At 39.8% G+C, this 15,935-nt stretch overlaps 1 protein-coding gene across 4 annotated transcripts in view; it reads right to left on the bottom strand.

The window, feature by feature from the left end:
* Positions 1 to 15,935, bottom strand: part of OGDH (oxoglutarate dehydrogenase) — a 74,164-nt gene that overhangs the window by 44,253 nt on the left and 13,976 nt on the right. For 2 of the 4 annotated variants that reach the window (XM_020803565.3, XM_020803563.3), the window contains exons 3-4: positions 10,171 to 10,353; positions 5,640 to 5,742 (exon numbers count right to left, since the gene is read on the bottom strand). In XM_020803565.3, the coding sequence (XP_020659224.3) occupies positions 5,640 to 5,742; positions 10,171 to 10,353 (286 nt within the window). Of the gene's footprint in view, positions 1 to 5,639; positions 5,743 to 5,858; positions 5,950 to 10,170; positions 10,354 to 15,935 lie in introns of all 4 variants that reach the window. The other 2 variants (XM_020803564.3, XM_020803566.3) reach the window with 1 other exon arrangement.

The raw sequence follows: 15,935 nt of genomic DNA, 5'->3' as shown, positions 1-15,935 counted from the left end.
CTAGTTAATATTTTCATATTTAAGAATGCAATGACTTTATACTTGTCTGAATTCACCTTTCAGACAGCAGATGACAGGTCGGCAATCTTCTCTGTAAACTGCATTTTAGAAACTTGTGGCAACTTTGATGCAGATCATTACTAAAAGTAAAAGCAATGCTACACAGGATGAAAACCTATAAGGAAACCACTAGCAAACAAACTGAAAATGAATAATATTGAGCTTTCAGCAGCAAGTACTGCGTTCAGCATAAAAAATCATTAGCATAGCATTTCCCCAGTGCTAAAGGACAATAGCGACTAATTCATTCAGTATTACACAGCAGCAGATATAGGCTCCAGTCATCACTCCTCAGTTAAGCATATAAATTTGATCTTTATTCCTGTGCAATTCAAATCCAGCTGGGCTCATGTTAAATGTGCAACTAAGGCACTAATTATTTTTCAAGGAAATCCCAAGAAACCATGTTCATTTAAGCTTATTTCCCTGCTATACCTTATCTCAAGCAGCAGAAATCACATTCTCATTTTGTCCTTGTGCCAGCCAAAGTTGCTGAGTGGAGGAAATGTTTCTCATCTGCCAGGTTAGGTGATTGTGTGAGCCAGTGGAAGGTCTGCTATTGTATCTCCCTGCTTTCCTTGCTGAACTTTGATCTCTGCTTCTTTGCAGGACCAAGCCCTCCCTGCTTCTGGACTGTAAAGCAGTGGCTTTTCTTCCATCTCCCTTCCCTCTCCCTTACTTCTAACACCTAGCTGGGGAAGAATATATAAAAGCCAGAGTGTGTACCAATAGGGCAGGAAGCAGTGATGATTTTTGGGCATCAAAGGCTCATCTCAGTCCCACAGCCCCCAAATCTTCCTCAGGTCAGAAAGGATCTCTGAGGAATCCCAGAACTTGACAAGGGGAATAAAAACTTTAATGTCCTCCGGCAGGGACATCATCAGCATTACATGCATGGAGCTGCACCAATAGGATTCTTGCAAGTATGTGTATATTTTAGACTTTTGTACGTAACACCTAATCCTTTATATCTGCTAAAAGCATCTTAGATGAATATAATGAAGACATTAATTTTTGGAAAATTCTCATACATAGATTTTTTATCCTTCTAAACTGCTTATGTAAATATTTCAGTAATCTTGCAGATGTGGTGGATGAGACAACAGTGCATGCAAACTGCTGGAGTACCAACTATATACACTGTCACAGCATTAAGGACTAATTATACTATCATCACTGTATATCACTTACATGTACAGTACATAGATTAGAGATGTGTGTAATGGGGGTATTCTGTCAACTCACGTGTCTGCTGCTGCCACCGGCTCCGCTCTCCCTTCCAATTGCTCCAGAGCTCGCAGTTGGCTATCCACTTCTGGCAGAAGGAGGGAAGACGAGTCTCTCTGCCAGGCTCACAGCTGGATAGCTGACTGGCAGCTCCGGAGCGACTGGAAGGGAGAACAGAACCGGCGGTGGATGTGTGAGTGGACGGTCTGGTCCCAGGGGGCTGGACCCTCATTACGTCCAGTTGTGCCTAACACAGATTTAAGGTTTTAGTTGCATTAAAACTAGTAAAATGTTTTCTCTAACAAAGGTCTTTTCTAATATGCTCTCAGTAAAATCCTGCCACCAGTTTAAAGTGCAAGAGGGAACTCTGACCTTCGAAGAACAGTTGTTCTACGGCAATATAGCCACTCTACTGTTGTCTGGCACCTCACTTCTCAAAGGCACTTTGCTTTGACTATTGCTGCTGGAGATATAGTATGTGAAGTAGCACATACTTTTCTGAACACACTCAAATTATGACGGTCCTGAGAACTCACCAAGATTGGATAACAGACTAAACATAGAAGCTCCAAATATGATAACTAGTGAAAAATAAGGTTATCCAAAGTATAGTCTCTCCACCTCTCACACATTATTGCACTTTTTCTCTGGAAAGTAGTGGATGTATAGATGAAAATATTAAAATACAGTGGTGCCTCGCTTTATGATTGCCCCGCATTACGACTAAACTGCATTACGACGATCTTTTTGTGATCACAATTGCAATCGCAAAACGATGGTCTGAATTGGGGAATTTCGCTTTGCGATGATCGGTTCCCTGCTTCGGGAACCGATTCTTCGCAAAATGATGATTTTTCCTCCAGCTGATCGGTGGTTTCAAAATGGCACTCCTCGCAAGACAGCCACAGAAAATGGCCACCCTATGGAGGATCTTCGCTGGACGGTGAGTTTTCAGCCCACTGGAACACGCTGAAGGGGTTTCAATGCATTTCAATGGGCTTTTTATTTTCACATTACGACGTTTTAGTTCTACAGCGATTTCGCTGGAATGAATTAACGTCGTAATGCAAGGCACCACTGTATCAGGATTCATAAACATGCACACTAACAGAAAACCAATGGTGATTAACTAGATTATCAGTGGAAATTATAGCTTCTCTCAAACAGGAACAAAATAAAATGGAAAAGAAAAGGGCTGGTGTGGTCCTGAAGATTGTACAAAAGCAAGAGTAGTTGATAACTTTTGGACTACTAAAAATAAAATAAAAAGCAAACTTTCATGGATGAAATCTACTTTCTCAGGCTCTAAGCACATCCCTTTCATGGCTCATGAAAAAAAGTCCAGAAATTGATGTTACATATCTGGCAGTGATTGTCAGTTCTTCTTGTGAAGCTGAGCTGCACAACTAGATTTTCTACCACAAAGAAGCAACACCAGTACTTTTTTCTGACAAAACATTGATTCCATAGCAATTCACCTTCAGCACTACTCTGATGTATTAGTCTACTGTACTGTGCTGCTCTCCTCTGTTAGAGATATCTGCAGATGATAGCTGAATATGGTGTGAAATGTGGATGATGTGGAAGGAATAGGGTGGGTCACATTGGGGATATTATGTGAGCTTTGGCCTCATGACTAACATTCCAGCACAAACAGGTGCCAAATATGAAAAGATCAGCTGTGACTACACTGGCAAGCAGATTTGGAGTGATTCTGTTTTGATTTGCCTTGATTCTTCTGTTCATTTCTATTTGGATTAGATGATCAGACAGTAGTACTGCACCTTGGAAAAAGAAACCAATTGCACAGTTACAAGATGGGAGCTACCTGGCTCAGCAATACTACAAGTGAGAAGGATATTGGAATTGTTGTAGATCACAAGCTGAATATGAGCCAACAGTGTGATGTGGCTACAAAAAAGGCTAATGCTATTTTAGGCTGCATTAAGAGAAGTATAGTTTCCAAATTGCACAAGGTGCTAGTACCCCACCATTCAGCACTGGTGAAGCCTCACCTTGAGTACTGTGTCCAGTTCTGGACACCATACTTCAGGAAGGATGCTAACAAATTGGAAGTAGTTCAGAGGAGGGTGACAAAGATGATCATGGGGCTGGAAACCAAGCCTTATGAGGAAAGGCTGAAAGAATTGGGCATGTTTAGCCTTGAGAGAAGAAGACACAGGGGTGATATTATAGCACTTTGCAAATATTTGAAAGGCTGTCATACAGAGGAGGGGCAAGATCTGTTCTTGATCATCCCAGAGTGCAGGACACACAACAATGGGTTCAAGTTAAAGGAAGCCAGATTTCGGGTGATTATTGGAAAAAACTTCCTAACTGTTAGAGCGGTACAACAGTGGAGCCAATTATATAAGGAGTTGGTGAGTGCTCCAACACTGGAGGCATTGAAGCAAAATTTAGATAATCACCTGGCAGACATACTTTGATTGTATTCCTGTATTGAGCAGGGGGCTGAACTTGATGGACTTGTAGGCCCCTTCCAACATCACTTTCTATGATTCTATGACAGAGACTGGGGATTGTTTTGGTGTCAGTATCCACCCTGGCCTCTCAATGCAATGCAGTCCAATCTATAGCAAAGGACACAGGCCCCTTCCTTTGATCTTTCCCTCTGCTGATCCCCAGCCTTCCGTTTTTGCTTCACTGTAAAGCTGATGGGCTGCTTAAAGTGTTGCATGGCATCAGGGGAAAGGGATAGTTTTCCAATGTTCTCCGTAATAATAAAAAACGCAACATACATGTACACAGCAGAAACAAAAAGGTCTACTGTAGTTTGTTACAGTTGTCTCCACTTCACAGTAATTTTTATCTCTTTTTTATGTCCATTCATAGGTAATCTAACTCTAAACTAATGTATCAATGCAGTGGCAAGTGATCTAGCACTAAACTTGGTAGTTTAAAAAATGTATTTTGGGATGATTAGAAAAAAAGATTGTGGATGCAGGTGTTCCTGCTGTCCAAAACATGCCCAACTTAATATGTCACCAGAATACCACCCACAGTTATACACACACTCCAACCTTTTGGAGAATGGAATAACTGATCACATGGGGAAAACAACTTTTGAATTGCTCCACCTTAAAAAAAGTAGAAGCTCCCAATAGCAAGGAAAACAACTCTGCAATTGAAGAACAAATGTTGGGTTGATTAGCATTGGCTATGTGTGACCAGTTAAAAAAACAGTTTGAATTCATATGTTCTACTTATGCAGCAAATCCTGTACTATTTGCCAGTGTAGTTGCAGCCAAATAACTTATAATGCCCATTTTCTGTGACAATCAGAGAAACACTTCAAAGACATGAACAGAGCAAATCAATCAGGGCCTTGTTGTTTTCTCCTTGGATATCTTCTGTTTCATCAGTACGTGCTCTATGAGTACATCAATCCTGCATGTATCAACAGTAGATCATTTCTTTATATGACATGCATAATATGCTAATTAAGTTCAATTTTGAAAGAGGTTAGTTATCATTATTTTTACTATACTCTAAGTTAGAAGCATGCTACTTAGAAGCGCTTGCGGAACCAGGTTGATTAACCTGTAGAAAGCACCAGCAATCGATAGAGCTCAGCCATTATAACCTGTACTATGCTTGGGAAGAGGGAATAAACATTGCAGTGAGTATTAAAGAGCAATTTGGGCTCTACTGGAAAACCTAATTTCAAATAACACTCAGCATACAGACCCTCACCTGAACAACACACATGCACCTTCCAGCCAAGGGTCTCCCTCTAATTTCAATCATTTGATTAGATGTGGGAATGCATTCCAAAGCTTCCTTGTCATGATCACTGATTAGAGCTGGAAACCACATGTTCAGCTCTTCTCTGCTATGCAGCTTGCCCTAAAGTTCTAAGGATGACAACTGGACTAAGTAAAAGAAATGCCAACATGAAATGTGCCCAGAGACTTTTTGCTGCTGAAAGCAAAACAGCTCAAACCTAGCCCCTACTGATCTTTAGAACACTGAGGTCAGGAAATGTAAAGGCAGTGAGGAAGGCCCAAACTTCATATGACAACCCAAATATTATTTTTTACCTCAAAGAGGCAACTTATTTGCACTACTAGCTGAGTCAGAGCTGTTTATAACTGAACTCAAATTAAGAAGAATTGATAGGAAAGAGCAAGCTGGGTATATACATCAACTAGAGGCTACAGTTGTGACAAGGAACAAAGCATCTTTAACGACATTTAATTTTTAAAGAGTGATCATTATGAAGGAAACTTAAGACCTTTCCCTTCAGACTTAGTGAAGCAATCTATCTAGAAGCTGTGAAAGTGAGAGAGGAGCTCAAGCAACGCGGCACTAACTGCTTTTGGAGCCCTCACCCAGTTTGTCAGTGGAAGTGATAATATCGGCTGGAACGGAAGAGTCCAAATCAGCATCCAAGATGCCCAGTGGGTCGAGTTGTGCTACATGGTGCCCTCGAATCTATGAAATGGGCCAGGGATGAAAGGAAAGTAGACACCAGAAAAGGGAGGGGGTAGAAAGGAAAGGGGTATAAAAGTTAAAATTACATTAGAATTAATTTGCAGAGTAATTCTCACCGACGTTTGGAGAATCAGATACTGCCGAATCATCAAAATTTACACAACTAATGCCGAGAGGATCAAGCTTGGCAATATGGTGACCCCTGACCTAGAAACAACAACAAAATTAGTCAACTTTGGTTAAAAAAGCATCTTTCACATTTCAGTGTTGTGGCATGGCCCTGGTGTCAAGGTTACTTGGCTGTTGAAATGCAGCAGCATTAATCAATCTGTACAGTGAGCCCATCACAGATGCAAACTTAATTTTTCTTTCTGTCAACAGACTGAAAATACTTACAGCCAGAATCTTACTACTAACAAATGTTGATGTTATGCTAAATGGTCTAAAAAAGAATGGTGACTTGCTACTAGTTCTGGTCAAAGCTTGTTTGTCTAACTGTGTGCTAAGTCATGCAACTGGTGTGTGATTAAGAATACAAAGGCTAACTTCTTTAACTGGTGATAATTTGCTGCTACAGTTTATGTCATTTGACTTATGTTGGTGTACAGTATCTAAGTAACAGGATTCTGGCCAATAGTGTCAGTGTAAGAAAAAGGCAGACTCATTACAAATATATTTGTTTAGAAGGGGAACAAGGAAACAAATTATCTGCAAATTTTCATGTTTCCCCAAAAATAAGACAGGGTCTTATATAAATTTTTGCTCCAAAAACGTATTAGGCCTTATTTTCAGGGGATGTTTTATTTTACAGTCATGTCATCTTCTGGTTGCTGCACAATGGTGGAGGGCGCGGTTTCACTTAACTAGGACTTATTTTGGGGGTAGGACTTATTTTATGAGCATCCTGAAAAAATCATACTAGCGCTTATTTTCAGGTTAGGTCTTATTTTCGGGGAAACAGGGTAGTGTATAACACATCTGTTAGCATGTAGCTAATTTTTACAAATTTATTATTTAAAAAGCAGAATAAGGAATGTTATTTATTTATTTATTTATTTAATTTATATCCGCCTATCTGGTCGGGTCAGGGCCACTCTAGGCGGCTAACAATCATAAAAATACAATGAAAATATATAAAGTTTAAATAATAAAAGCAATACACAGAGTGAAAAACAATAAAATGAGTAAAAAAGAAGAGGAAAGGCGTCAGCAATTATTTGATGGGAAGGCCTGCCGAAACATCCATGTCTTTAATTGTTTCTTAAAGACACCCAGTGAGGGAGCCCCGCGAATCTCAGGAGGTAGATTATTCCAGAGGCGAGGAGCCACCGCCGAGAAGGCCCGATTTCTTGTCTTTTCATTCCAGGCCTCCTTCGGCGTTAGGCTCCTCAGCCTCACCTCCTGGCTTGCACGAGTGATACGGGTAGATCTTGGTGGGAGAAGGCGTTCCGCCAGGTATCGAGGCCCTAAACCGTTTAGGGCTTTGTACGTGAGCATCAACACTATGAAGTCGATGCGGAATCGGATGGGCAGCCAGTGCAAAGCGGCCAGAGTGGGTGAAATATGCTGGTATTTTTTCACTCCACTGAGTAATCTGGCCGCCGCATTCTGCACCACCTGAAGTTTCCGCAGCAGCCTCAAAGGTAGCCCCACGTAGAGCGCATTGCAGTGGTCTAATCTTGAGTATACAATGAATATACTTTCATTGGCTTATATTAGACCACTTGACTCTACTGGGCTGAATCTAGAGTAGGCCCATTGAAATCCATGAGGTTTGCCAGTTCATTTCAATGTCTAGTTGGGACGAAAATTTAATTAGGTCCATTAGAATTTTGATATTTAGTTTTTTAAGCCTGTGTGCATTACATTAATAACAGATATACCTGGAAATAGTCAGGTCTTCTTCTGCATATAAAATGGGATTCTGGGGAATGTGCTTATTAGACAGAATTCTGGGTAAATGCCATCTTGTTGTCTCTTTTTTGTTCTCAGCCAATTGTTAATTTCTTTGTACAAACTATATTACTTGCAATAAACGTTTACATCCTCCCCTCATTCCTGCCAGCAGCAAGACATGGAAATCTGTCCTGCTGAAAAATTACAGCTTCAAAAATGTTCCTGTTGAATTTTAGAGCACAAAATAATCGATTGATTTCATTTTTGAAGCATCTTGCTTGCTGTTTGGTAAGTTCTTCCATAAAGGCAGACTTCCTTGTGCCCCAGTGTCTTCCACATTGACCATGTAAAGTGGCATGTCAAACTGAGACACAGCCTGGAGATGAATCATTATAATTTATGTGCAGAAGCATGACTAGCACAACCCATAACTTCTGGAAATTAAATTGTTATCCATCCTATTATTAGTGCTGTCAAGTCACTTTCAACTTACTGTAATGAATTCAACAGCATTTTCAAGTTTATGAGATTGTTTAAGAGTAGTTTACCATTGCCACACCCCAGTGAGCTTCTGTGACTGAATGGCCATTTGAACCCTGGTCTCCAGAGTCCTGGTCCAACACCACATTGCCTCCCTTTATTCATCCTACAATGTACACATTTGTTTAATATAAACATGCAGGAGTTAGTTATTAACATTTTGACTTTTATTTACATTTTACGTTCAAGAATGATATTCTTGATTTTTACAAACATTCTTTGTAAGTGCCTTTGACTTTGTAAATGTCTTTGACTAATTCAAGAAATGTTTTACATTGTTTCTGTGAAATAGGCACTGTTACTCAAAGGAGCTTAAAGAAATGGAATCCAGATTCCAGACTGGGCTTGAAAAATCTTCAAATGAGAGACTATGTTGAGGTGGTGACCACTATTATTTTACTTAGGGATAACTGTTTGTTACAATGTAGTTTTAGAAGAGGTAGCCATTTTAGTCTGTGCTAGCATATCAGGCAAACACAAAATAAAAAAAAAGATAAAGACAACATTATGGCACGTGTGTCTGAGGAAGTGGACTTGTCCACGAAAGCTCACATTAAAACACAGCACTTTATCTTTAAGGTGCCACAATGTTTTTGTCTTCTGTATTTTTCTTTTGTTTTTGCCTGATATGTTAGTTATAACTTTACTGCATCCAGTTACTGCTCCTTCCCATTATGCTGCGTTAAGTCTTTAAGGTAAATGAGACACACTAAACATTATAGATGGGTATTTTAATATAAAATCTTGATCCATGTTCCTGTAAAATTCTGACTGATGAACTGCATCTATATGTCTGACGCTGTACCTTGAAAAGGTTTACTCAGGTTTCTCAATAGTATTAACCACAGTCTTTCTCAGATTTTGATCCAATCACTCATTCCTCCAGTAAGATTTTCTTCTACATGAATCATTTTGAATATTTTATTAAGTGCATATTGTAAATAATTAATCTGCAGTGGCTCTTCAGAGCAGTTGAGAAGATTTACCAACTTCCTTATTTGTGGGACCTAAATAGTGACATATATGGAAGTTAAAATGAAGGAACTGCAATGATGAAGAAGTTGTCCCCAAAGAGTTCAGAGGTGTGTATTTATTTCTGTGCATTCTGACCCACTAGCACATTCTGATCCATCCCAGAATTATTAAAAAGAATATATTATATAATCATGCAAAAATATGTAACATTAAAGTCTGTTTCCATGAAGAGAGTATTGTGTTAAAGAAAATGTTCTGCAAAGCTTTGAATATAATGAATATAAATAATCATTATTACTTTTTTCCAAAACATTCACTATGTTTATTTACTCATACAACAATCTCTAAAACATCTTCAAAAAATTTGACCAAGGACTTTGACACAGAAGACTTTATGTATGTGATGAGTTTGCACAATTTTAGGAATAGTCTGATAAACCCAACTGACATTTACACTCATTTTTCAGTCATTCAAATTATGCAGTTAAAATGCCAATGATGGCAGCAGTCTAATAAAGGGTAATAAAGGGTTGTCAAATTGGTTCTTACTTACGGTGGCTTTTCTAGGGTTATACAATACTCCAAGCAGTTTACCATTTCCTTCTGGGACCATGTAACATGCCCATGGCTACACAGGCTAGCTTTTCTCCCAGGAGACACAGTTCGGAATCAAACTCTCTGACTCTGCGGTCAATACCCAAATATCTTGCCAGCAATGTAACTTTCACATTATAGCTTCAGCTGTTCAAGTAGTTTATCAGGGATAATCTAGATATCATCTTTGAATGGCCTTGTTGAGTAGGTCAGAATAATTATATTCCATATTGAAGATAGCAAGGGAAGGCTTATTTAGTGTTTATTTGCTTGTAAAAACAAAGAATTAGGCTGATAAATATCATGATACTAACACTAACTTTGTGTTCTGTAACAATTAGTTTAATATGGGGGAGGAACTAGAATTTCTCTATTTGTGGTAAAAAAAAGTTCAAGAGTAAAAAAAATAGAAAGGATCCTCACCTGGTATGCCCTAATAAGAGATTGGACTGCAAGATGATCTTCCACCAGTTTATCTACATTTGGCTGTGCTTGAACCAGAGACTGTGTCAATGTTGACAGGCTGGTACTTAAAGGAGGGGGACTTTGGTAAGCAGTACCTGGAGCAGCTCCAGCGTTGGCATTACGAAAGAATATGTCCCATGACTAAAGAAAACAAAAATAATTCAGTTTACAAGCAACCACTTCTTCCAATGTCTTAATATACCCTTTGTGATAAACCCAGCCTCACATCTCCTCTCAATACAAATTCAAATACCTAACAGCTTAGTAAAAATAAATATATCAGATATGGTTATAGATCTCCCATACAGACCTTCAAATTCCCATACAATGAAAATGGATGAAATAAGGATCAAGGAAACTTCATTTATAAACCTTGGCACCAAGGTTTTTGGTGCCTGCATGATCACTCCATTTTTTGCTTCTAACACACAAAACCAAAACCAAAAAGGTAAAAGTAATGTTTGCTCATTCTAACCTTGAAAAAGATAAGTAACCACAAACAAAATACTAATCATATTATGTACACCAGTGGTCCCCAACCTTTTCAGAACTGTTGGGGGGCGGGGTCTGTGCACAGGGGAGTGAGTGGTGCATGCTCATGGATGGGCGTGGTGCGCTTCCGTGGATGGGCATGGCGACTTGCGGTTGAGTGGGGCATGCCCACACCACACCCATCCGCAAATGCGTGTGAGCATGCCACGCCCACCATGCATGGCATGCCCCACTCCCTGCGGGGGGTGGGTGCAGAAGATCTGTCTCTGTGGCCTGGTCCTGCGAAGCCCACGGACCGACATCAGAACATGGACTGGGGGTTGGGGACCCCTGATGTACACAGAAGGCAGGAGGAGAAAACAAGGAGATGTTTTCCGTTCAGTAACTCAGTACTTCACCTTGTCTTGACTGCTGAAGGTAAGGAAATGGTGAGTGAGCCTCACATAGAGTTTATGTGACTACTAAGAAAATCTTCTCTCTTTTCTAAGAGGCCAATTTAGCTATTAACTGTAGTAGCGGCTAATGTTATAGTTAAATTGTCAAACATGAGTCACAAGACGCAGTTGTATGGCTACACAGGAAAGCTATATAACCAAAAGCTATACAACATTTTGAAAGCTGTACAACATTGATTCACAGGGCACTTTTAAATTACACAGAAGTTGTCAGGCCAGCCTATCCATGTTGTTTGGGCTGCAAATTGTACTGGGAATCCAGCTTGCTGAATTATCTATCACAGGTAACCAGTACCTTTAAATGTGGAAAATAGAGGCCACGGTTAGGTGCTCTTTAAGACATTACCCAGTGCTTCTCATTTCAGTGATCTGAAAATCCAAAAGAACTTATTCACTTCTCCACTCAAGTGCCTCAGCAAAATTAGTAAATTTCATATCCACCTCTTAAAAATAGCAAATGCTAAGCAAATAAAGAAATACTTTGAAAATAGTCAGCTATACAGTACCTACCTTTCAAGTTATTTCAAGGACAATAAATAAGATTTGCAACACCTGTTGATAACACAAGTGAGCAACTGTAAGAAATTGCTATGCATCCTGAGCCTAAACATTTTTCAAAAATTTAAATCAATTTGATACTGTTTCTTTTCAGTTTGCCTAAACCAGCTTAAGAAAATATAGTCTTTAACCAACCGCATCCTATTTTCTCCATGCAAGCTCTTTTTCAGAAGCCATTGCAGCAATGCAGAAAGTGCTTTCTGTGACATGAATGCATATGGCTTGGAACTGCACATGAATGATGCAACTACCTTTAATTTTTCTTTTCTCTCTCAGCCTAAACCCTGTGATTTATTTAGTACACCTGCATCGTGCTTTTTTCCTAAGGTCCTTAAGATAGGGTAAACTCCTTTCCTATTCCCTACTTTATCCTTACAACAACCCATGACGTAGGTCAGATGGAGAGAGAGAGAGTGCCTCAAGTACTCTTAATAGTAAACATAGGAGAACAGTAATTTTCACCCAGCCCATTTTGAAGACATGAGGTATTTGAACAGCAGCATATGAGCAGCTCTAGAAAAAAGCACATTCTTCCCCAGCAAGTGTTTCTTGTAAATGCACGTTTTTAATACTGTTAGCAGTATCAATCCAAGTCACATGCCACTAAAGCTATTTTCAGCATCTTCTATTTCTGTCAAGTGTAAGCCATATGACTACGTGAGACTTTTAGGATAAGATCAAGACACGCATCAACATATGTCTTGATTGCAACAAATGACCACATAATTTGACAGACAGACAGAAACCTTTATTGGCATACTGTACAAAATTCAAACCCACTAAGGTGCAAATAAAACATTCAGCAGCTAACATGTGGCAGGGAACAGCCAAATAACATCATTAGGGCTTTGCATAATTTGTTCTGGGAACCGGAAAGAGGTTCAGCTGGGTTTCCTGAAGAGGAGCTTTGCATATACAGTATTGCTGTCCTAGACAGCAAATCTCTTTCTGAAATGGTGGTGAATTCCACATACAGTTTTTGATATGGTGTACTCACCTGGTAGTCAAAGAGGTAACATTCATCTGAACCAATTATTTGGACCCTGTCCAAAGGCAATATTTTAAAAAAAGCAAGCACATGGTTTGATTTCAAGAGGGTCATCTTAGTTCTTTATCATGTATTGGGAGAATAAGGAACAAAAATGATTTGTCGGCCTCAAAATAAAACCCTTATCCTTGTTTTGATGCATATTTCTTTGCTAATGGCCATGAATGTGGAAAGAACTTATGGGAAAGATTAAGGACAAGCATTACATGACACCCCACAATTTACTCCAAGGCTCTATATCATTATCTCCGTAATACATTTTTCTTTTTCAGTATAAAAGGTAACATCCATACAATACTGTAACATGAAAACCATACTTATGCTTGCACTCCTGTATGACAGGCTAATATTTAAAATAGTCCTATGGAGAGAATTTCTGAAACAAGCATAATGTCTAAATCAAATATTATGTCATAGGAAACAATGTCCAGGTATTACAATGTCAAATGGAATACAAGTTAGTTGTGTTTATCTGACAGCATTATTGGTATAAGCTGAGCTGAAAAATTAAAATAAGGCCATGGGCAGACAATACTACTGAAACAGAGAAAGTAAACAAGATAAGGTAGACATCAAGGAAAGGCATCTACTTCAATCACTGAAGAGTAAGACAGACAAATATAGTTTTGTCTTCACCTACCCAGATTTTTCAAGTTTGAGGTGAAGCTCACTTGTTAGAAAAGTAAAGAACAGATTGAGATATAGCCTCTTTCTACATGAGCCTACTCTGCTGCTGTTAAATACTGATGTGCAGTTCTTCACTGCTGCACATGGATCAGATATGACAAATGTGAAGATATGAAATCATATTCTGTTATTAAATGTTGATTATCTAGTTCATATAAACAATATATAACACAATAGATAATACAAGCTAGTAGATGACTTAATAGGTTACTCAACATAACTGTGGTTCTTTGAGTGGTGATCCATATATTCACGCAAGTGGGTTGTGCGCCTGCATGAACACCATTTTGAAAGAGCCAGAGCTTCTTAGAAACAAAGTCCCTCTGCTTCTACCACACAAACACAGTGAGAACAAGAGGGGAGGGGGTGGGATGTGTGAATACATGGATCACCACTTCAAGAACCATAGTAATAGTGAGTAACCTACCCTTCTTTGTCATTGTGTCTATACAGTATATGCATACAAGTGGGTGACTAGCAAGCTGAGAATTTGGAGGTGAGGTTAAGCCAAAACAGAAGATAAAAAGGCCTTTCCAAAGAAAGCATCGCACTGTGATCAAGCCTATAGTGGATAACAAATGTTAGTGTTCTAGACCATATAGCTGCGCAGCAAATTTCTTCGATCCCTTTGCCCCTCATAAAGGCAACAGAAAAGGAGACCTTTCTGGTGGAATGGCTACGTAGAGCTCTAGGCAAGGCTTTATTTGCTATGGCATAAACTAGGGAGATAGCCTGGATTACCCATTTGGAAAAACACTGTGAAGTGACTGTGTCTCCCTTTTTGGGATCCAGGTAGCTGACAAATAGTTCATTCATTTGACTAGTCTTTTGTCCTATCAATGTAGAAGGCCAGGGCTTTTCTGACATCCAAAGAGTGCAAGGAGCATTCTGTGGTGAAGGGTAGAAATTTGGCAGTATGAGAGGCTGACACATGTGGAAGCATGAAACAACTCTGGGGAGAAAAGTTATGTCCACGTGAACAGTAACATTGTCTTTGGAGAAAACAAGATAAAGAGAGTCAGAGCGGAATGGAGTAAGTTCTCCAGTTTGTCAAGCAGATGTAACAGTGACCAGAAATGCAGTCTTAAATGTCAGCAAGCAGATGTGTGTCGTTGACAGAAGTTCAGTTAATACAAATGGCAGAGAGCAGAGTTTGCGCGGAAGGCAATATCTGGGTAGGTGAAGACCTTTCAAAAAAAAAAAATTGACAGTCTGATGTGTAAAGAAATGCGAGGATGGGTGTCCCTGAGGTTGATGTGTGACTATAGCTGCTAAGTAGACCTTTAGAGGAGGAACTGAGGGACCTTGCTGCTTGAGGTGTACCAAAAACATTAAGCCTGTGAACAGAGAGGTTGGGGATTCCCATAGGTTGTGTGAATGTTTCCATTTATAATAATAAAGGTGGATGGTTGCATGGCTTTTTTGAGGATGTCCATAATCAGTGGAATATTCTCCAAGTGATCAGCTTCAATATATTCACAAAGGCTTTCACGGCTGGGATCTAATGGTTGTTCTGGGTTTTTGGGGCTCTTTGGCCGTGTTCTGAAGGTTGTTCTTCCTGACGTTTCGCCAGTCTCTGTGGTCGGCATCTTCAGAGGACAGCAACTTGTACTCTGGTCAGGCTATAGGTTGCTGTCCTCTGAAGATGCCGGCCACAGAGACTGGCGAAACGTCAGGAAGAACAACCTTCAGAACATGTCCAAAGAGCCCGAAAAACCCAGAACAACCATTGATCAGCTTCATTTGGTGGAGACTGAGGTGGAGAATTGACCCTTGGTGACAGGGGACGGGGTCATGAAGAAGGGGAAGTCTGACTCATTCTGCTGCCAGGGGTCATGAACCACTATTGATGTGGCGATCAGCAGGACCCTGGATTTGTTGAAGGTTATCTTGACAAGTGTGTGCTGAATTAGTGGGAAGGGAGGGAACATATAGAGAAAGTCCCTTGTCCAAGATATGGCGAAGGCACACCCTAGAGAGTGTTTGCCTGTGCCCACTCGGGAGCAGCGATGAGCACATTTCAAGTTGGTTGAGGTGGTGAAAGCATCTAGGGTGGGTTTGCCTCACCTGTGGACTAGCTGGGTGTAGACTGTGTGGGATAACTCCTTTTCATGTATCTGTGTCATTGTTCTGCTGAGCCGGTTTGTCTTGTGGTTGTCTGTGCCTGAAATGTGGGTTGCTATCGGGAGGATATGGTCAGGAATAAACAAATCCCAAAAGAGGCTTGTAAGGTAAAGAAAGCACCACTGTAATATTAAACTATAAAACAATTGGTACTGCAGGGCTTCCAGAGGGAATTATTAGAACAAAAAACTCTTTCCTGGCTTTTAGAAACAAAAAAGACAAGATAAGCTTATTAATTGAGTTGGCTGTTGAACTGCCCTGCAATAAACAAACATATAAAACATGGCAAAGGGAACTACCACTCTCAGAATCTCTCTGCCAGCACAGCCACTGTTGTGCAAGCATTAACTTTTTGAATA

The sequence above is a fragment of the Pogona vitticeps genome, chromosome 8, assembly GCF_051106095.1.
Source record: "Pogona vitticeps strain Pit_001003342236 chromosome 8, PviZW2.1, whole genome shotgun sequence".
Taxonomy (NCBI): domain Eukaryota; kingdom Metazoa; phylum Chordata; class Lepidosauria; order Squamata; family Agamidae; genus Pogona; species Pogona vitticeps.
This window is presented reverse-complemented; position numbering and strand designations above follow the sequence as displayed.